The 22,732-nt window shown below is 37.4% G+C and overlaps 3 protein-coding genes and 2 long non-coding RNA genes across 27 annotated transcripts; 1 reads left to right on the top strand and 4 right to left on the bottom strand.

Annotated features, from left to right (window-relative positions):
- Positions 1-4,199: 4,199 nt before the first annotated feature.
- On the bottom strand, positions 4,200-4,812 carry LOC139194385 (uncharacterized). The gene is made up of 2 exons (XR_011579114.1): positions 4,529-4,812; positions 4,200-4,444 (listed from the first exon to the last, which is right to left on the bottom strand). It is a non-coding gene; the product is annotated as an uncharacterized lncRNA (long non-coding RNA).
- Positions 4,813-8,016: 3,204 nt separating this feature from the next.
- Positions 8,017-9,834, bottom strand: LOC103418736 (15-cis-phytoene desaturase, chloroplastic/chromoplastic). The gene has a single exon (XM_008356843.4). It carries the CDS (start codon positions 9,576-9,578, stop codon positions 8,115-8,117), a length of 1,464 nt encoding a protein of 487 aa, XP_008355065.3. The 5' UTR covers positions 9,579-9,834; the 3' UTR covers positions 8,017-8,114.
- Positions 9,835-11,016: 1,182 nt separating this feature from the next.
- Positions 11,017-22,027, bottom strand: LOC108171493 (putative disease resistance protein RGA3). Of its 23 annotated transcripts, none has more exons than XM_070818825.1 (14): positions 21,655-22,027; positions 20,607-21,568; positions 14,755-18,109; positions 14,195-14,606; positions 13,920-14,047; positions 13,061-13,227; positions 12,888-12,970; positions 12,628-12,757; positions 12,402-12,506; positions 12,269-12,329; positions 12,072-12,169; positions 11,791-11,842; positions 11,636-11,711; positions 11,017-11,488 (listed from the first exon to the last, which is right to left on the bottom strand). In XM_070818825.1, the coding sequence occupies exons 1-3, from the start codon at positions 21,827-21,829 to the stop codon at positions 16,202-16,204; spliced, it is 3,045 nt and encodes a 1,014-aa protein (XP_070674926.1). In that variant the 5' UTR covers positions 21,830-22,027; the 3' UTR covers positions 11,017-11,488; positions 11,636-11,711; positions 11,791-11,842; positions 12,072-12,169; positions 12,269-12,329; positions 12,402-12,506; positions 12,628-12,757; positions 12,888-12,970; positions 13,061-13,227; positions 13,920-14,047; positions 14,195-14,606; positions 14,755-16,201. The 23 variants fall into 23 exon arrangements, with proteins under 23 accessions (XP_070674926.1, XP_070674928.1, XP_070674927.1 ...); XM_070818827.1 differs by having other exon boundaries at positions 11,017-11,428; XM_070818826.1 differs by having other exon boundaries at positions 12,642-12,757.
- Positions 11,297-11,862, top strand: LOC139194386 (uncharacterized). Its single transcript, XR_011579147.1, has 2 exons — positions 11,297-11,432; positions 11,632-11,862. It is a non-coding gene; the product is annotated as an uncharacterized lncRNA (long non-coding RNA).
- LOC139194605 (disease resistance protein TAO1-like) lies at positions 14,735-16,009 on the bottom strand. Its single transcript, XM_070819491.1, has one exon. It carries the CDS (start codon positions 16,007-16,009, stop codon positions 14,735-14,737), a length of 1,275 nt encoding a protein of 424 aa, XP_070675592.1.
- Positions 22,028-22,732: the final 705 nt, after the last annotated feature.

Below are 22,732 nucleotides of genomic sequence, written 5' to 3'. Positions count from 1 at the left end.
CATAAGCATCAAGTTCTGTATAAAAGTAACGAGGTATTTTATAGAGGAGTTCTTCCTCAATCTTTGAGGAGCCAAGTCTTTCTCTTTAAAAAATTGTTTTTTATTTTTATACCGTGGATAAAATTTATACTTTATCCATCAACTTAATGGAAAAGTTGACAGAGTTAATGAAAAAGGCTACTAGTACAACACATGACATAATTCAAGGGCAGAAAACAAAAACTAAACTTGTGGTATAAATAACATTTGCTACGCTTTAGCCTTTTTATTTCTTCCTTCTCTTCATCACCCTTTTTCATCCACCTTTCTTCTTAAGACATAAATAGTTGATTAAAAACTGAAAACCATTAAAATTTTAGTCGAATATGCTTTTAAAAATATCCAAAATTTTCAACCATACATTTATGGGTTCAAAATTAATAATGAAAATTGCGAAAATTTTCGAATACGTTTTTAAAAATATCCAAAATTTTCAAACCATACATTTATTTATGGGGTTCAAAATTAATGATGAAAATTGCGAAAATTTAAACGGTCAAATATTGAATTATATAATGTTAGAGTGGAGCCCACTAGAATATTTCTGGACCATGTAGGCAGACTTTAAGGACAATCTTATCCGGTATGTGGTAGAATTTCTACCGTAGAAAGCATGAGAACCTTCACGGATGAAGGTTTAGGTGTAGGCCGTCTGGGTAGCATGTTTCGCACAGTACATGACCATTTGAAATGACGCAACATATTTTGAATGTCGATCGGTAAAGGACAACAATATGTGTCCCCCTTCGGGCATGATGCATTAATATCCCGTGATACAATCTAGGATGGTCATGGCGGACGGATGTCTTTACTCATTTATTTTTTAAGAAAACTAATGAAAATGTTTTGAAAACTTTGAATTTTAATGATAAGGACAAAATAAAGGGTAAAATGAATAGTATCATGATTGACTTTTTAGTATAAAAATGTGATTTTTCGTTAAAGTGAACAGTACCGGATGCATTTCGTTAAAATTCCCTTATTTTTTACCTCTAGCTAACGTTAACATTAAAAGAATGGTTCCAATCATGAAATTTTAACAGAATCGATTAAAAAATCGAATGAAGAATCAATGAATGAATTATAAAGCGGTTATTTGATAGAAAGAGATATTTTACGGTATTTGTTTACTTTGAAGTCTTTGCTCAGCCCCTACATCTCTACCTTGCCTAGGAAATTATCCAATGAATCAGACGTACCTGGTTGCAATTAGATGTAGGAGAGAAGTTAGTTTACGAGCCACCGCATACGTTTAGGTAGGCAACACCTCAAGAAAGACATAAACATAAAAAAGAGGAATTAAAGCATATGTTGGATCGCACAAGGGAAGACTCAAGGGCAGAGCCCTAGATTGAGTTGCTCTTACATACGGATCAGGATCCTCTCCTGAGCAAATGGAGAGGATCCTCCTGACCAGGTCCATCGGACCGTTCAATTTTATTCAACGGCTACAATTATTATAACTTTTAGAGGGGTCTTCTGTTTGTAACCGTTGGATAAAATTTAAACGGTCCGATGGGCCTAATCAGGTGGATCCTCTCCATTTGCTTATGAGAGGATCCTGATCCCTTACATACCTCGGGGTTGAATAATCTATCAAATGATGATTAAGTGTGGAGAATATTAGTAATGAAGTTGTTACGCAACGCTTTCAAAACATGAAAACGCTTCGAATGATAGTGGATGTGTTGTATGAAAAATCTTATGGATTAATATGTAACTATTTTGTTTAGTGAATTCTTAAGTTTTTTTAATTTGTTACTTTGTTGTTTTGAGAATGCCTCATGTATACAGATCTCTGACTTCGTTTATGAATACAATGCATGTGTCATAAATAGAAGTCGTTGAGAAAAATACTTTACTTATAATTATCAATTCATTCCAAATCAATCAATCAATACAAATCCTTAAAATTCCAATAAACCCAAGAGTAGGAAAATATTGATACAATTAGGATTTTGTGATACAACCAAATGTGATGTAGGATGCCTATTCGAACCTGAACACCGAAGAAGTTTTGAATTAAGAGATATGAAATCCGGGTGGAAAGGTATTTGAGTGTTTAATAAATCTTCAGCTTGTTTGAAAATTAGTGTGCTTAACGTTTTTTAAGGAAAACAAGACACAAACAACGTAGTCTTCATTTGTGTCAATTTAAAAATAATAATTATATGTCTCCTTATATTATTTGTCTTAACTAGCATAAGGGTCAAACAAAATTTCAAAGAATAAATTTTACATGTTATTGGAGCCGCAGGCCATGCCCCACGATGGCTTCGCCACTGCCTCTATCATTAAGGTGTTCACACTTTTTTTTTCTGGCTATATTTTTACCAAGTAGATGATCATGACATGTCACCCACTTTGGTTGCTTAACTTCGATTCGTACTTCAAATACAAGCTTAGCCAACAATTCACTGTTATATTATATTGAATATATTATTAAGTTGCTAACACTCTAAAAACTCATTTTGCACTTTTTAAAAGCATATTTTTTTTTAAATATAGAAATTTTAAAGGATCAATAACAATTTTTGTATATTATGTTATATTCCAATGTCAATAACGAGTTGTCACGATTAGAAACAAAACTTTCTTCACGTTAAAGGCAACAACGATAGGTTTTTTCCCTTTTTAAAATTTTTTAACAATCGATATTATCTATACTAAAAAGTGAGAGGGTGAGTTTAGCCTCACAATGGACTAGCAACAATATGGTTTAATTCACCTTTGGCGCATAATATCTCTCATATAAAGAAGAATATCACTAGACCGTATTTTTAAGTGATAACAACAATAGGGTTTACTAAGTTAATAAATAATTGATTTAAATATTGATTTCAATATAATTCGACTATTTAGCAGAAATATTGAATGGTCAATTAATTGCACCAACAGAAATGTTGAACGGTTAATGCATGGCTGCCATTGATCTGGCAAGAACCAAACCAACTACTGATCAGGAAACAAACTTAGCTTATAATCCAAAGCGACGAGAGCCAGTTGATAATAGTCTGACAGAGATTAGAGAGTGTGGCATAGCCACTACAATCCCTTTCTTTAAAGAAAATTCATCTCCGATTTCTGTCTCAATCCATTAAGGTCAAATAGTTCACACCGCTAATGTAGTGTTACTCAATGAAGTTATATTAGACCACACAGTTATAGATGCATATTGGGACCAAGTTGGTACCATAACCGTTTGGAGTTCGAGAAATATATATTTGAAGGTCTTCCAAGAACTTTCTAAATGTTTGGTACGGACCATTTTTGTGCCCATCAAGTGTTTGACGAAATGCCTCTTGCAAGTTGCATCTACAACTCTCGACAAATTATCTTAATAGTACTCATCAAATTGCTTCGACATATGTGAATATCTTTTGACATGTGCAGAACTTGGTTCAGTAGACGATAACAAACCCCACCAAGTATTTAATGAAATGCCTCGATGAATAAATTGAATTACTTTTGCGCATTTCGCGCTTTATTTCTATCTAAAAAACTGAAACCTTTAACACTGGGACCTCCCAAGGTTTACAAGGTTTAAATTTTGGATTCATCACTGATACCACATATATCTATTTATCTTGTTTGGTCTCTACAACTGGTTGAAATGGATGATTAAATATATTCAAAGTAATCGTGAAGAACGAAACGAAAAAATTACATCCAACTTGAAGGAATAAGAAAAATTACATTAAGGAAATGCTATCCTATCTTACACCCGCCTATTTCTCTCCAAAAAAATGGAAAGATTATAAACCTTGTCATCTACTTATAAGATAAACGATATTTAGTTAGTATTAATTAGTATCAACCTTGTCGTCCATTTATATTTGACCATAATTGTCACACTCCGATCCCAACATATGTTCAGGATCGACACATGACGTCACCAAGTATCTATATATCTAACATACCTCGCCTCCGGGATATGTACAAAGCATAACTCAAGCATCAGTTCGCATAGTAATTTTCGTATACTTTATGGCTGCATCTAACATCCTCGTTAGATTGCCTACGTACCCTTAATAGGGATCAAGTCATTCGTAGTTCACCGAATCATACCTTCAGTTATGGCAGGCATGATATGAATTCCAGTGATACAAGTAAGTTCAACAGAAAATAAATACATACATACACACACACACAAAGCATCCTTAATAAGAAACAATTCCATCCCCTTCAGGTTTTATACATATATAATCGTTCCAACTGCAAACATGTGCAACAGGTCTGATAACGTTAAACAAATGGAGACCTTAATAGATATTTCATACATAGGACAATTACCATATATGCCTTTTAAACATTTATACCCAAGAGATCCAATTGTTTCATATGTTAAAATAGGCATCTGTAAAGTTGGGAGAGCATTGGTTTGTCCAGGGCATATAATCTAATACTGCATAAAAGTAGTAAGAGACAAAAGATATGTTAACAACCGTAATTTGCATGGAAAGACTAAAGAAAATATGAGAATCTTTACCGATAATTTGCATGCCATAGGTTTGGCAAATGAAATCGCGCTTTTGCCCAATGGTATGGATCAACCTCAATCCCTTTCTTCTAATCCGGTTGCAAACAAGGAGGCATGAAGCAGATTTCCTATCTCTATTACTCAGAAAAAGGAACGGAGGAGCTCTGCCATAACTTGTTCCTTCACAAGGAGGAGGATTCCCCTCTCCGTTCAACTTTCCTACTTTTTCCTCCCTTTCTCCTTCTTCCCTTTTCTCGATGCTTCTCCCCACTTCCTCTCTTTTTTATTTTATTATTATTTTATTCTATCAATAATATTTTATATTTAGGCCCCACTTCCTCTCTTTTTTATTTTATTATTATTTTATTCTATCAATAATATTTTATATTTAGGGATATTATCTTTTCCCTCTATTTTGAATAAAATGATTGATACTTATTTTGTAAAATCTTTCTGGTTCCAAGTTCCAATTTTCACTGCGCATGTACTCAGTCGTTTGTAATAACAAGATACGTAATGAATGGTGAAATTCCGGGGATGAGATTTCACAATAATTTATATTTTAAAAGAAAATTAAATGTTTTATTTTTTCAATTATTATTATATAATGAGAAGAACATTGTGACAGCCCGTCCCTAATTTTAAGAATTTTTAAAGTTTTAATAAAGGATTTTACAAAAATGCCCTTTGAGGCACGCACATTATTCGAGGTTAATCGTTGTGTCGTGCCATCTAAGATTTGTTTTCTTGACATATTCTCGTAGTACTCGTCGTTACGGACGCGTGGGCGCAGACAGTTCGTGATTTGGAGTTATATCGAAGAAGTTATTAACGTTTGAAATTTGAGATTTTTAAGGAATTATAATTTTAGTAAAATATAGAAATTCTTTTATGAAAATGGACGGCCCAGATTTAATGGAATTTGAAATGGATGGTTGGGATGAGAAAAAAAGAAAGTTTTTGTGTGTGTGTGCGCGTGAGAAGAACAAGAAAACAAAAAGAAGAGGGATTGGGCAAAGCTGCCCAATCGGAGAAGAAGGAGGAGAGGCGAATCAGAAGAAGAGAGAGGGAAAACTGACCAACCAGAGGAGGGAAAGGAGGAAAGGAGAGAGGGCGAGAAGCGGAGGAGAGAAGGAAGAAATGGGTTTTCCCCAACCCGTATACCCGCGCGACCCGTGCTTCCAATCGGCGGGTTTTCGCCGTTTTCGTCCAATTTTCCGACGAATTGAATCAAGGTACCACTTCCAATCAACATCTAGGACTTCCCTCTTCACGTTTCACCCCAAGAATCATTGAATTTCATGGTGATTTCGCGAAGAACACCCACACGGGTGCCGCGACCTTTTTGTTTAAATTCATCAAATTTTGAAATGTTTTCTTTCAATTAATAACACCATTAGCATTCCTTTAGGACCTAGAACAAAGCCCAAGAGGTAGTAGAGGCGTTGGAACAAGTTTGAAGGTCGAATTGGAAACACCCAATTCTAGGGTTCTTCACGGTTTTGGTGAAATTGAAGCACTTCCGGCGAGCCGGGGCGGCCACAGCTATGAAAGTTGTTCTACTCATTGAGATCTTCAAATCTACAAATTTTGGTAATTTTTGGAAATAGTTGAATTTTCCGGCGAGCCGGGGCGGCCAACCGCCACCCGCGGCGGCCCACGCGGCGGCGCGTGGCCAATGGCCCGCCAATGTCATTATTAGTATGTGTTTGAGGTTCTAGGTTCATTTTTGATAATTGTTGGACGTAAATTGAATAATTGAACTTAAGTTGGTTACGATTCGTGGTTAGGTGAAAATGTGAATTGACGATCCGACCGTTGGATGGTAATGAAATTTTAGGATGTTGTCCTAGAGGTACATTGTGGACCTCTGGAAGTTACGGATTTGAAATCTGAGTTGCAGATCATCCGGATCGAACTACGTAGTGACGTGTCTTATATAAGTTATGTATTCGATCGGCAGGATTTCTGAGGTTGGATTTGATTATTGTTCTAGGCACTGATCGTCATGACGCCTTGATGTACGGTGCTAGGGAGTTGTTGGGCGAACTCCAGGTGAGTGGGCAGTATTTTTGTTTATACCTATATACTATTGATATTTTTCCCAGAAATTGAGTTTGAATGAAAATACGTTTCAAAATGCCATGCATGCATAATATGTGATATGTGAATTGATAATTGATGCATATATATATGTGAATTGGCGCGGTGGACGCACAAGTGAGTCTTATTATTATTCAGATGAATTATTTTACTTGAATTGCATTGAAAAGCTCATAACCTGCCCCTAGGTGTTAGTGCTTATATTATTTCACCACACCGCACGCTCGCCTTGGATCCAAGTAGGTGGATGTCGTACAGACCATGTGAGGGTTCCGACATGCCAGTCGTACAGACCATTAGAGGGGTTCCGACTGGTGGGTGACCTTAGATATGCGCGCTGATGATTGATGTGAGAAGCACTAGAGCGTATTTATACACCTGTCATCGTACAGACTACCTTATGTAGTTCCGAGTGACGTGCAGAGTTAGACCGTACAGGTCACCGAGGTGACTCCGGTTGGATTGGATGTTGAGCTTTAGAATCAGCCGTACAGGACTACTTCAGGGTCTCCGGTTGATTTATTTTCACCTGATTTATATTGATGCATTCTGATTATGTTTTTGACACTTGGCATGGCATATTTTTTTCTGAAAAGTGTTAAAGGATTGTGATTTGAGATTTTTCATATATATATATATGTTTATATATATGCTATTTTCTGGGAAAGTATACAGGTTTTACGGCGAGGGGTTAGAAATGTTTTAAATGAAAAGTTTTCGAAAAAACTTTGTTTTACTGACCCACTCAATTTTGTTTTGCGCCCCTCCAGGTCATAGATAGCAGAGCTTTGGTGGCCACGAGGAATCCAACGGTGTTCTGACAGAATTCACAAAAGTAGGACTCACCCTCGGGTGGGTCATCTTAGTAATTGTAATTTTTTTTAAGCTTCCGAACTGTGTAAATGGTTACGTCACTTTCACGTGATGGCCAGCATGCCCTCCTTCGGGACGGGGTGTGTCAACATATTGTCCATTTACGTTTAAAATTATATGTGCACATTTCTCCAATAACATGAGTGTATTATGCATGTATTTTGTTCAAGCCAATTCCTTCCAACAAGAAAAACTAATTCAAACTACAAACTAAAAGAAAGATATGACTTCTTGTAAAATGTAATCTTAAATTCCACATTTTTTGAAAAATAGAATATACAAAAGTTACATGTACCCCTCAATTGAATGCTGTAATCCAAAAGACAACAATATTAATGGTTCACTCTATGTAAAAATTAGGACTCGTTTGGAAATGCTTTTAAAATAATTGAAAATGTTTTTAATGAAAATATTTTCGAATTCTAAAAGCACTTTAAATGTTTCATGCAAGAAACATGTAACTAATAATTCTTGTAGAAAACACTTATTTTTTCAAAATTTACTTACATTTTTACTAAAAATTAATTCAAAAAATATTTTCACCAGAAACGCATTCACGAACTCTTTACAAGCACAAGCCATTGTTTGATAAGAAACACAAAACACATGAAGTCATAAGCTAAACAACCCTATTCAAGGCACTGTCTCTAAGCAAAGCTTCTGCCGCTCTCTTTCCCGACGCCAACGCCCCATCAAATGTGGCCGTCGTCCAATGGTCACCGCACACATACACACCCGACCCGACCCGATGGTTTCTCCCCGAATCGAGCGGCGGACATTGATTTGGTTGCGCAAATTTAATCCGATACGTTCTCAAGTGTCTCCAAGATCCCACCATTGATCCCCCAAACCAGCCAGAGAGCTCATGAACAACTTCAGTCGTCAGATCATCATCCGTCACATCCTCAAAACCTCCGACAAGCGATACCGATACCAAAGCCTTATCGGGTGGGCCGTAAGACGGAGCCACATTGGTTGCGAAAAACATATTATTCACAATGCCCTTGCCCGACCCGTTAAGAAACAAAACCGGGTCAGAAACCGGAATGTTGGCCCGGTCTGCTGTGAAATACAAGCAAACTGTACTTCGAGCCGGTTTGGTCCGGACCGGTCCACTTATCCTTCCCGCCAAAAGCTTATCCGCTTCCGGTTGCTCAACTGCCACTATCACTCCAAGCTCGCTTCTCAAAACCTCTCCGCTCTCCAATATCACACTTGGCGACGAAGACTCGTCGCCGCTGAAATCAATCGAAGCGACTCGGGAATTGAGAACGATCGAATCAGACGGCAATTTCGCTGCCAATTGCTGAGGGATGGCGCCAATGCCGTTGGATGGGAGAGTGTTGTCGCCGAGGGCAAGACACTTGAAGATGAAATTGAACAATCTGGAAGTTGTTTCGAGCTCTTTGTCGAAGAAAACGCCGCCGAAAAACGGCTGAAAGAATCGGGCGATGATCGAATCGGAGAATCCGATTCCCCTCAGCAGCTCCATCGTGGAGACTTCATTGCCGGAGGAGAATATCTCTTCGTCGGATTTCGTCAGAACCCGAAATCTCGTCAATCCGATGAGCAATTTATCGGGAATGGATCCGATCGGGTTGGCGAGGGACTTGACAGAGTTCCAGAAATCCCGGAGGGGGTCGGCGACGGTGTGGAAACTACCTCCGTAGTAAATACGGGCGCCGGAGTAGAATTTCTGGAGGTCGAGGGATTGGTAGTCGAGAAGTTTCTGGGCTTCGGGGTAAGCGGTGATGAAGATTTGGAAGCCGCGGTCGAGAAGGAACCCGTCGACGACGTCAGTTCGGACGCGGCCGCCGACGGCGTCGGAGGCTTCGAGGAGGAGGAAAGGGGTGTTCTGGGAGTTGAGGTGGGTGGCGGCGGCGAGGCCGGCGAGTCCTCCGCCGATGATAATAACAGGGGACTTGGGGTTTGGCGGGAACGGGGATTTTGGGGGGTTGATAGTTGTCTGGAGAGATGATATGGGTTTGAATTTGAAGCGGAGGAGTTGGGGTTTGGGGGAGAGGAGGGTGGTGGCGGCGGTGGTGGTGGATGGGAGTGGAAGAGGAAGAGTGATCAGTTTCATTTGTATGAGTTCTTGAGGAAGATGAGGTCTGTTTGGATTGGATGATGGGAAAAATGGCTGATCTTGTGTCACACGGATTGAAAGGATAATCTTTGGGACTATCTAGAGCCAGTCATTATTTCGTATTTTTTCCTTTTTGTTCATTTCTTTTTATGGGAAAATTTTGGAAAATAATGAATTGTTTGAGCAATGCTTGTAGCTCAAAATAGTTAAATTGTATTCATTTATGCATTCGAGGTCTCGTGTTTAATTCTTGTTCAAATGATGATGTATAACACAACACCCACCACTACACCCATTTGCCTTATCCAAATATCTTCTACTCTTATATATCTATACGTAAGGGTTAAGATTCGGTGACACACGCTTTTGACATATATTTTGACATACGTATATGTGGAGTCCTCTATGTAATGTAGTTTAAGGATTCTAGTCATCTATCTTTTATGTCTTACCTCAAAGATCATGTTTGCCAAAAATCACCAAAATTCGGGATCATATGACCGTTGGGTTAAATTTAATGTTTCTTGTATAATCATATTCGTCCATTTTCTTTACTAATAGTAGTTTTAAATTTTCCTAATTTTTTCTTTGTAGAGATGATATGTAAATGTTGTAGTAAAATATATACAGTTCGAATCAAGGGACGAATATTTAAAAAAAAAAAATTTCTACCCTTATCATTAGTCTATAGATATAAAATCTATAGACTAATGATAAGGTACATAATCCACCGAGGAAGAAATTCGTAGGTTATGGTTCCCAATTACTTTGCCATGGCAGTAAAAAGCCCTTGTAATAATTCACCATCAATAGGTTCACCAATGACTGCCCTTGAAGAGCTAATTTGTACTTCAACAGGAATATCTACATCGGGATTACTACCTCATTGCATATTGTGTTGGTTTATCTTATACGTTCATCGTATATCGTACGGTTATAAATTATTTTAAATATTTTTATATAAAATTAAACACAGTACTTGACAAAAAGTAACCGCACGATGTACGATGAACGAACACAATTTACGGATCCCCAAAATCTTCACTAACATAATCCAAAGAGGATCATCTTGGTCTCAGATTTAGTTTGTACACAAAATAATGTCACAATGCCCATTCCTTCACATTTGAACGGGTTTACTTTTTATTTTCTTTTGTGAATTTTATTTATTTCAAGATACATCATTTGGTTGAGTTTAATTTCTTTAGTGGCCTCTTGACAATTTAAAAGTCACTCTTCTATCTGCTGCAAGAACTTACACGGACAACTTAGGAGTATTAGATGCCATAATAAGGTAAATAATCTTAAATGGCATCCACCTCTAGTAAGCCTATGGTGGCTCCGTCCCTGCAAGGTGTTGTCAGGGCCGGTCGTAAGTTTTTTTAGTGCACATTGCGAAGGCTCAAAAGGTGCATTTTTTTAATACACAAACATATATTTAAAAAAAATATATATTTAAAGAGGGCTGGAACCCAGTCGAAGCTGGGGGGCTAGGCCCTCACGCCCAAATTATATTACTTGAGAAAACATACAATGGGTGGGGCAGAGTGTAAACCCCAACAATCAAAAGTAAAATCATATACAACCACTCTAAGCAAAACTCCATGAAATTTCAACCTTCAAGAAATCATCTTCAATAATTTCATGATCATGAGGCTCCTCACCAACATTTTGCGACCCTTCACCAACATTTTGTAGATGGAGGACCGGCCTTGAATGAATTAATTTAATTCATAAACTGTTACTGTTTGACAAAAGGCTTCTGCAGGTTCCCAAGTAAAATCACTCCTCAGGTGAATCTCCAAAGAAGTCAAAGTTTGCATATGCATTTTGAAAGTCTTCTTCAGCTATGTACCGGAAATTGGAGTTTTAAGAGATGAAATGAACATGGTTCTCATTTGATTGCCCTAAAAATTTGACATACATGACTAGCAAGGATTACACACAAAAGCATGCTCATGAACTTTCTATCAAATTAGAAGCATAATCTGAGATACCAAGAAGGTGGGAAATATGGAAGCACTCTTTTTGTTCATATAGTATCAGTAAGTTACCTGCTTTTGGTTACGATATACTTCAGCAACTTTGGCTACTGCAAGGCCCATGCCGATGTCCTCCACCACAACACAACTGCAGAAAAAGGAAAGATGTTATATTTTATCCTTGACGGTTGGGGTAGAGAATGCACATGTTTGTAGGAGTAAGTAACTTGTTTGCAGCTTGAATTTTCTGCTTAATGTAACAGACTGCTCCCTTCATATCTGCAACGCACGGTTTATATTTCGTACCCAGTGCACAAGGCTCCCGCTTTACGCAGGGTCTGGGAGAGGTGAATGTCGGCTAGCCTTACCCCCATTTATGGAGAGGCTGCTCCCAAGTCTCGAACCCGAGACCTACCGCTCATGGGCGAAGGCACTTGCCATAGATAAATTTTCAAAGATAAATTTTTTATTTCTTTATAAGAAAGTGGCTCAAAGGAGACAGTGTTACCTTCAAGGCCCGAAGAAATCTCTGCAAAATGCTAAGGTGTTGAGACAATGGTTAGAGAACACCATCAGGAAGAGTGACCCAAAGTACCCAATATGGACCTGCACCGACATCGTTATCATCATGGCATTCCATGTAAAAGAATTTACTATTTTACAAGCAACTGAGAAATTTTGTTTTGCAACACAAATGACTCTTACGACATCGTTATCATCATGGCAGAAGGACTAAAACTTCATGGTGAATATGAATGGAGAAAACCTGAAAATGGGAAAAAATGTGTGCTTAGATTGTTCAATGTAAAATAAAAGGAGAAAAGCACACCGTATATACCGGAGTTGATTTTACAGACTCTCATCCCCAACGAAGCATCCAGAATTTCTTTCTTTCTTTAAAGACAGTACTAAGTCCATAGAACATTGTACGAACCTTCCATGCCTGCAAGATGAGCTACGTCCATGTTTAGAAGTTTCTCTGGTTTTTACTATAATAATGTAGGTTACATTTCGAAAGGAGCATGAGAGAGTCTTTTAGAAAGGAAGTGAAGAGAGAGAGTTACAATTAGGGTAGTACAAAAGTTTTTTCCGCTTCAAAGCTTCAAGCTCTCCCTCTATTCAACAGTTGGCTGCTTCTTGCACTCTCCTTTCACAGCAATGCAAGGCACAAAGGACGCTAGGAAGCCCAAGCTTCTAAAGACCCATACAACACAAAAATCAACTGAATTCAAATATCTGTAAACTCTTAAGGATACATTTCGATTTGGTGACGAGTATCAACAAAGAACATTGACCAGTTGGAATCGAAAAGATAAAATATTACCAATTTGTGTCCATAAGGAAAGATGATTGAAGTTGAAGAATGATACTGATCCACACGAATTTTGAATGGAATCCCAATTCTCCCTGTACAAAGATAACACCAAAACAACTTAAGAAAATATAAAGCACAAATTTCAACTTTTCAACTGATAATAATATGCTTGGAACTATTACCATGAGTATTAGTTTTCAAACTAGTTCTGCTAATTAAAACAGATAGCCTGACATGACCGCAGCATGAAAGCTTGCATACTTTATATGTTGCATTTTTCACAGCAGGAACACCTTGCCTCTAGCATTTTCGTTTCCTAGGCCATAAAAGTTCATATCCCCTGCCACCGCTGATACAGAGCAAGTAAAATCAAGGTTCCATGACCGGAAAAACAAAAATTCCCTCGAAGATTCTCATGAGTAAAATCAAGGTCTAATGGGCTTGCTGCAAAATGAACATGTCTTATGGTTTACAAAGTATTACCAACTACGGAGGCAACACAATTATAAAAATTGTGATACGCGCGGAACATGTATAAGCATATGCAGAACATTCTTGTTTATGGTTTAGTTATTGTTTGTTTTGATAAGAATGAATAGCAATCGAAATTGTTGAATTGGTTTACAGATATTTGTTCAAGTGATTCGTATGTTTATGTTATAACAATCTAAAGCATTAATCTGGTTTATATTCGAACACACCAACAATAATATTTCAACTTTCTCATTGAATCCCAAAGAGTCCCGAGATCTTTAATGTTCTGCTAGGAAAGACACAAAAATTAACAACAGTATCACTCTCGTAAGAATCTGACCAGAAGAAAAATTCCACTTTAAAACGTTTTGGAACAAAACAACGTGAATGATAAGGAGAACTAGTCTGGCCATGTAGAACTAAAAGTGATCGACTGATGGTTGAACAACCAAGTCCGCTTCGATTACAATGTATTTCTCAACAACAAAGTTATGAGCCAATTCAGAAGTTACATGCTAGCATGCAATGGATGAAACAAGGAGCTGTTTGCGGATTAGAAAAGCTTACATGGATTAACTTCAATGTGGAAGTTGGAGCCATTCGGACAAGTGTGGCCTTGCACACCATGACATTTGCTGTAGTTTGGTAAGGTGCTGCCTACCTTCAATCCAACGATTGTATGATTTCTCCGTCAACTGATTTAAAAGAAGAGGGAGAAGAATAAATAACTTTTGTTATGCTAGTTTAAATTTGTATGCAGTAGTTGAGACGAATAAAAGAAGAAAAGAGATAAACATGTAACATCATCTCTGTAATTTCATTTCAATAATTTCAGAACGTACTTATGATTTGTGGAATGTGTAAACTCTTGACCCAATCTGCGCCGTGGTGCCTACATCCCTCAATCCTTAGAGATTGTAATTTGGTGAGGCGTTGCATAGTTTGGACACTAGGTAAGTTGGTCAGATTCTTGCAATACCCAATCCTCAGCTCTGTAAGGGATGTAAGGCTACCCAACCATTCTGGCAAAGTCTCCACTCCGTCAAATTCATATACAGGCCAACCCCTCAACTTTAAACTTGTAAGATGCATAAGTGATGGAGCCATTTGGAGTTGGTTTGAACATGAAACTGGAATACAAATAATCTTGTGGCCTTGCACACCATGAAATTTGGTTTTTCCAATACACATTTGCTGTAGTTTGGTAAGGTGCTGCCTACCTTCGATTCAACGATTGTATGATTGCTCCGTCAACTGATTTAAAAGAAGAGGGAGAAGAATAAATAACTTTTGTTATGCTAGTTTAAATTTGTATGTAGTAGTTGAGACGAATAAAAGAAGAAAAGAGATAAGCATGTAACATGAAACTCTGTAAATTCATTTCAAGAATTTAAACAATTACCGTAGATATTTGGAATGTGAGAAATCTTGGGCCAATCTGTGCCGCTGTCCCTGCTGCATCTTTGCTTTAGAAGGGGATGACATTCAATAATCCGCAGGGTATGTAATTTGGTGAGGCGTTGCATAGCTTGGACAATAGGCAAATTCATCAGATTCTCGCACCATCCAATAGACAGAAATGTAAGGGATGTAAGGCTACCCAAACATTCTGGCAAAGTTTCCAGTAAGTGAAATCCACGTACGTCCAATGATGTTAGAGATGTAAGGCTACCCAAACATTCTGGCAAAGTTTCCAGTAAGTGAAATCCACGTACCTCCAATGATGTTAGAGATGTAAGGCTACCCAAACATTCTGGCAAAGTCTCCACTCCGCCCAAGTCATATAAACTCAATGATGTTAGAGAAGTGAGGTGTTGAATTTGTTGAGGCAGAGACTTGAGCTTAGGCCAACCATACAAGGTTAAGCTTGTAAGGTGCATTAATGATCCAACTTGAAAATCAGGGAAGGAATCGAGCTCCTCCCACAACCCACCGATGCTCAATTGCTTCAAGCGTGGGGGCCATCGTAACCCCGTCGGCAGATATTTTAGCTTTCGCCAATTTACAATCCCCAAATAACGGAGCGAAGTGAGGTTGTCTAAACTTGGAAGAATCTCTAAATTAGGGAAACCCTCTATTGTCAGCCCCTCAAGAGAGAGTGGAAACTGCAGCCCGCTCACCCAACTTTCCAATCCTTCACAATTGCGAATCGTCAGTTCTCGAAGGGAGGTGAAGGTGGGCAAATCTGAAAAAGATTGTAGACTAATGCTGTTACTTTGGACACCAAACGATGCTACCTTTGGGCAATCACTTATCAACAATTCCTTAAGAGAGGGAGGAAGAGCAGGTAAACTTGATAATTCTTCGCAATATCTGATTCTCAACTTCTGAAGAGAGGACACGCCGCCTTTGATTTCAATTGATGTCAGATTACGGCAACTCTCTATATTCAAATCCATGAGAGAGGCCCATACACTCAGTGGGCCTGATAGTCCATCGCAACGTTGTAAATACAATTTCTGGAGAGATTGCAGACTAATGCTGTTACTTTGGACCTTTGGGCATCCACGCATCTCCAATTCCTTAAGAGAGGGAGGAAGAGCAGGTAAACTTGATAATTCTTCGCAATCTCTGATTGTCAACTGCGGAAGAGAGGACACGCCGCCTTTGATTTCAATTGATGTCAGATTACGGCAACTCTGTATATTCAAATCCATGAGAGAGGCCAATACACTCAGTGGGCCTGATAGTCCATTACATCCATAAATATACAAACGGCGAAGAGATGCAAGGGTGTCAAATGTAAACGATGTTACACCATCGCAACCTTGTAAATGCAATTCCTGGAGAGAGGGGCAGTACCGTATCCCACTCGGTAGGCCTGACAATTGTTTACAATAACTAATATGTCATTCCCGAAGAGATGTCATGCCCTGTGTAATTGGAATCAACTCTAGACTATCACAACTCCAAATATTCAGGTATTCAAGGAGAGGGAGTGTGTCTAGCCTATCCAGCAAATGCCTCAACTTTTTACACCGCCTAATAGACAATCTCTTAAGAGAGCCGCAAGATCCAAATACATCGGGGGCAATACAAGTTAAATCATCGCATCCGTTGATCTTCAAAGATGAGAGATTATTATTGTTCTTCAAAATTCCTTGTGGCAAACAGGTAAGCTCCTTAATACCTTCTATTTCGAAGGAAACAAGAGTTGTTAATTCACTGCTTATTTCTTCTATTGGCGTTCCACTATCACTAGAATTTATCACCAACTTTTGAAGAGATGGAAAATGACTCGGAACATTTCTCAATTTGGAACAATCTTTGATATCCAACTCCTCGAGGCAAGGAAAAACCACAACTTTTTGTGTTGACATCATTGGCGCTTCCATCCATTTAATTAGATTGTTGCACTTCACAATATGTAATACTTTTAGTGCAGGAAATAGAGTAATTTTCTCCTTACTTGTCTTGGCTACATTGTGGTCAAGATCATAACCATAAAATTCAGCTCCAAGGCATGTCAAATTAGCCATTCCATTAATCTTAAGCTCCGTAAGATTGGGTAGATGACCAAGCGGTGGGACTCCTTCACATTTGTCGCATCCAAGTAATTGAATCTCCTTCAAGTTGTTGAGCAGTATCATCCACGATGGAAACCTATCTCCCATGAAGTTTTTAATACGTAAGCTCTCCAACCCAGGATGCGGTCGAAGGCCTTCCAGTACATCCCCCTCTTCATTGTTGTTGGTTATTGACCTATCTTCTGTCCATTTGAAGCTTAAATGGCATACTTCCGTCTTATCATGTAACTTAGCTTTCCTTGCTTCTTCTCCATTCTTTACGTGCTCCAAATTACGAATAATTAATTTACCTTTCAATTGTTTCAAGCCAGCCAACTCTTCAATTTGACGACCAATCTCATTACCCACTGAAAAGTAAGGTAATGTTCGAAGGCAAGTCAACCGCCTTATCCCCTGTGGAAATTTCATACTCTGATCAAAATAAATATGCCTCAGGTTGATCAAGTTTTGCAGTTCTTTTGGAAACTCTTTAATGACACATTTTGTTGCTCTTAATGTCTGTAGGTTATAGAGCTTGCCTATAGAGTTGGGGAGTGCTTTGAATCTTGTTTCAGAAATGTCAAGATACCTCAAGTGTTTCAGCCTTCCAACGGAAACTGGAAATTCTTCATTATTAGCATTACACAAATTTAAGACACGTAGAGCTTTGAACCGTGCCAAAATGTTCCTAGGAACTTCACCATCGTTGAAAAACACCGACCGCAATTTCCTAGCACTTCTTTCTGGAAGTTTATACAGCACAGAAGTAGAAACCCGAGCAACATGTCGAATCTCAACTGCATTACCAGTGTCACATAAGTCTTCCGTCAAGATTTCAAATTTGGATATAAGTTCTGCCAAATCGTGCACAAGATCATGCATCATGCATTTGCTAACAATGTCATTGTCACTCATTGAAGCATCTTGAAATAAGGAGCTCTGCAATAGAATATCAAAATATTCATTGCCTATATCTTCCATATCTTTATTTTCGCCAGGTGAAGGGTTGAGTAGTCCTTGAGCCATCCAAAGTTGAATCAAGCTCTCTCTTTTAATTATAAAATCTTTTTTGAACATTGAGCAATATGCAAAACATTGCTTCAATGGTGGTGATTCTAAATTGTCGAAACTCAACTTCAAGACTGGCATAATTCTATCTTCTCCTTTTGATAAGTTGTCCCATATTTTATTGTCTTTAAACAATGACCATTCTTGAATACCCTTTTTAGTGTGCAAAATGCCTCCCAAAACCTGTTAATTGGATATGAGAGTTTGTATAGTTAATAGAATAAAGTAGTTTAACTATGACTACAACGATTTTTTGGATATATGCAAACTGCATAATGTTCTCCACCATTTCTTTTTTATCGGATGAAAAATAAGGAGAAAAAAGATACGACAGAAAAAAAAAAGTTTCTAAGTTAGTTTTAAACTTTTCATGGTGTCCTAAAATAATTTAGAAAGTACATGATCTAATCTTCAATGTACATAAAAAAATTAAAATCAAATAATTAAAATTTGGCTCAATTTTGTCCAATGCATAAAAAAATTTCGAGTTATGACTAGAATCAAGTGCAAAGTCATAATTGATTGGAAATTTGTCAAAAATGACCAATTTTCTTAATTTTATGACTAAAATAAGACAAACCGGACATGCACAAGTCATGCACAACAATAAGACAAAAATATGATTTTTCCCTACAACTAAAAATAACCTAATTACCCTTGTATATAAGTGGGTTAATTCATCCGATTTTCTGATTTTTCTCTCTACTCTCTCCCATTTCATTCTCTTCCTCGGCTCCATCATCAACTCCCCCAAACCCTAATCCCCAAATGGCCTCCTCGCCGGACCACCACCTCAACGGCGACACCAAAACCCACATCTCCAAAAAACCCAAACTTTCCCCCAATTTCATATGGGTTTTGCTGTGGTCTCTCCTCTCTCTCTCTCTCTCTCTCTCTCTCTCTCTCTCTCTCTCTCTCTCTCTCTCTCAGTTTTCCCCTTTCTTCGTAAAAGTGTGAATCCATATGGGTTTTTCTTCGAAGACGTAATTTGCTCCTATAAAGAATAATCCATATGAGATGTTGATTCAGAGGGTGGTGAGGAAGGAGGAGGAGGAGGATGGGAACGTGTATCGGTTTTGCTGTGAAACATTAGGATTCTTGATGCAATATTTGGAACGTGTATCAATTTTGTTGTGGACATGTATTGAGCAATTAACGGAGTTAGGGGATATGTGGGGGTCTAGATTCTAGAAAACCATTAAAGATATGTACTTTACACAGATTTGAGGTTTACATTTTATACGTGGGTATTTTCATTATTTTGCTTTTGTGCATGGCTTGTGCACGAGCGGTTTGCCCTATTTTGATTTCAAGATTAAGAAAATGAGTCATTTTTTGTCTATTTTGCTAATTTTACATTTGCCTCAAATAGTAAAATATGTCTACATTTTACTTCAAACATTATATTTGACTCTTATTTAATGTGTATCGAGAATGACATAACACTTCGAGCACGTTTGTTTCACCAAATTAACTTTCCGCATTACCCTATTTAGCATATATCCGCTTTTCACTAAACATGGGACTATGTAAGAACTTGATTAATCCAAACTTGCACCATTTTTTTTTTCTTATGAACAAACGATAATATTACACTAAGGAGAGGAGGAAGGGTAAGCTTAGTCTCATAATAGGATAGCAATAATATGGTTCAAATCGTCTTTGACGAGAATCGAACATAAGATCTCTCACTCAAATTAAATGAAATACCACTAAATCGTAGTACTCAGTGGCGGAACTTGCACCGCCTTAAACTTCGTTATTTAACCCCTTGCGGAAACATGGTCCTAAATGGTCAAACTAAAATATTTCTTTTTAAATGAAACAATATATTAACTGCACTATATGTTTTACGGTGAATTGTCGATTTAATCATTAAATTATCATTTCAGTAAAAGTTAGATCTTTAAATTATTATTTTTGGTAAAATAAGTCTCTAATTTCTTAAATATTGCTAATTTAATCTCCAATATTATATTAAAAACTATTTTATTCAATTTTTTGTCAACTTTAATCGCATGATACATTTTAGAGGGTAGTGCCATCATTTTCTTGTTTATAATACCTTAATATTGTATATAGGTTGCGAATTTGACGTGCAATTTACCCTCCAAAGTTAATTTCATATATTATTTCTTCGAAAAAAAAGGTCCTTAAAACCAATCTACACTCTAAAGTGTATCACATGTAAGTCATATGAATTAAATTGACAAAAAATTAAATATAATAACTTCAAATCTAATATTAGAGATGTAAGTGATAGATTTTTATTAGTTTAAGAACTAATTTTTTTGTAAAAATAATTACAGACCTAATTTTCGCTCGGGTAATAATTTAAGAACTATCCTCTCTCTAATCCAAAGTTAACACCAAACATAAGACGGGATAAAGTCCAATCCAAACTAATCGCTACACTTAGTTCAAACCAAGTCAATTTTAGAGCCAAATTTTAGATTAAAATTGACTTTAAAGTTTTAACTATTAGATAGCCTAAAAATACCAATTTGAGTCATAACAAAATAATTCATCCAATTTATGTAGCTTAACTACTTTAATTGATAAGGTGGTGTATCCCATGGTGTGGATGCCAGTATCGTCCTAATTTATAAATGAAAACATAAAAAAATAAAAATAAAAAAGGTGAAAATTCTATGTCAAGATACATAATAATGGTACGCACCTTTGCTACTAATGGAACACCACCACAATTTTCAGCAATCTTCATTCCAACTGTCTGGAACTCAGTAGCTATATCAGCATTTTTGGGGAACGCTTTATTTTTCATGATGGACCAGCATTTATCCACTGAAAGGTGTTTCAGATCATGTCGTGGAAGTAATTTTTCAGAGATTGATGCAACATTTCCACTGCGAGTAGTGACAACAATTTTAGATCCTGCAGCAGAATAAAGCTTTGACAAACACTCCATCAAATTCTCCCATTTTCCGGAATCTTCGTTCCAAACGTCATCAAGTACGAGTAAGTATCTTTTATCTTTCAACTCTTCATTAAGGAACTTAAGCAGAGCTTCCCGGTTATCTTTCGAAGAAGGGGCGTTTGCCGGTTTAAGCTGCTCTAGCATCTGAAGTAGAATTAAATTGACATCAAAAGGGTTCGATACACAAACCCATATTCTCGTTTCGAAAAACTTGTGTACAGAATCCTCGTTGTAAATTGACCTGGCCAACGTTGTCTTGCCGAGGCCTCCCATTCCCACGATGGCCATAACCGAAAGATTTTCTTGATTGTATTTGGAGTCGGTCAGGGTTGCAACTATTTTTGACACAACACCTTCCCTTCCAACAGTTATTTCATCTCTGCCAATACGTGAGTCGGTTTGTCTGTCGCATCCATTTCCTCGAGGGGTTGCATCTTTATTCTTGGAAACTAGTTCAAGAACAGAGGCTTCACTCTTGAGATCCACCAAGGATGCATTGATCTTCTGAATTTTATGCGCCATTTGAAGACGAAATGCAAGTGGATTGGAGAGTGAAAAGAAGTTAAGAACCTTTTTCTTCATATGGTTTTGGATTTCGACTTTACGCCGAGCAACTTCGTACTCGAATTCATCCAAGACATCCTCAGCATCCTGAGCAACGTCTTTGAGGTTCTTCACCCATTCCTCCATTGACTTGCTCTTTTCTGTTAGAGAATGAAAAGAAGTTAAATAGCTTGTAATTGTATCATGTGTGCGTGAGATTACGAGAGAATTCAGAAATATATACTACCTTTTGGTTGGTCGGCAACATCAGCTAAGAAACGTTCAAGGCTGGCGAAGGACTTTTGAAGCTTTCTGAGTTCAGCTTTGAAACCCCACGCAAGACTGAATTCTTGAGCAGCGAGTGAAAGCACCTTGTTCAGTATTCCCTCCGCAGCAAAAGTAAGCACAGCTTCAGCTGCCATCTCTTCAATTCCCTGCTCTGCTCAGCTCAGCTAATCACAGTGTTTAAATTTCTCTCTTCGATACAATATCACAAGTGCAAATTGTGCAATGGAGGATGATATGATTAAAGATACCAGATACAATGCAGTGTTTAAATTTCTCTCTCATAACGTGAAAAACGAGGAACGTCCAATAATAGAGGTGTAAATTACTGTCAGAAACAAATAATTGAGGATAGATTTACTTTAGACGTGGATCCTCCTCTTTCAACGGTCAAAAGAAGTGGCTTAATCTCTACCAAGTACAATAAAAAGAATGGAACTTTAACGAAAATCATCCGGTACTGTTTACTTTAACGAAAAATCACATTTTTACACTAAAAAGTCAATCATGATACTATTCACTTTACCCTTTATTTTGTCCTTATCGTTAAAACTCAAAGTTTTCAAACCATTTTCATTAGTTTTCCTTAAGAAGAAAGGCAGAAAAAGTTAATCTTTACCTTTTTCATTTAAAATAAAGATGCCGAAAGGCTCAAAAGAAAGTTAAAGGCATAATACTTGAGCTGGTTTTTTAATTAACTGAAACAATTATTTTTTCTTTTTCCTTAAAAATGAAGTTAATATTACTTGATACTAAGGTGAGTAGTATTTTTTTTTTTACTTATAAGTGAGAGATATTGAGTTCAATACTAGTTGAACTTGAATCATATTATTGTTAACCTATTGTGAGACTAAGCCCACCATTTTTTGTTAGTGTAAAAAATATCGTCGGTTCAAAGAAGATAAATTTATGTGTGTTTTTTATACATGCGATTGTACGAGGGGAGAAATTGAATATAACGTCTCTGACTCCATATATCTCTTGCCAAGTTAAGTTGCGTTTGAACAGGGAAATCAGAATTTTTAATTTGGTTTACATCC

This window comes from Malus domestica, chromosome 03 (assembly GCF_042453785.1).
Source record: "Malus domestica chromosome 03, GDT2T_hap1".
NCBI lineage: Eukaryota > Viridiplantae > Streptophyta > Magnoliopsida > Rosales > Rosaceae > Malus > Malus domestica.
Note: the sequence above shows the minus strand (reverse complement) of the source record. Positions and strands in the feature narration are given on the sequence as shown.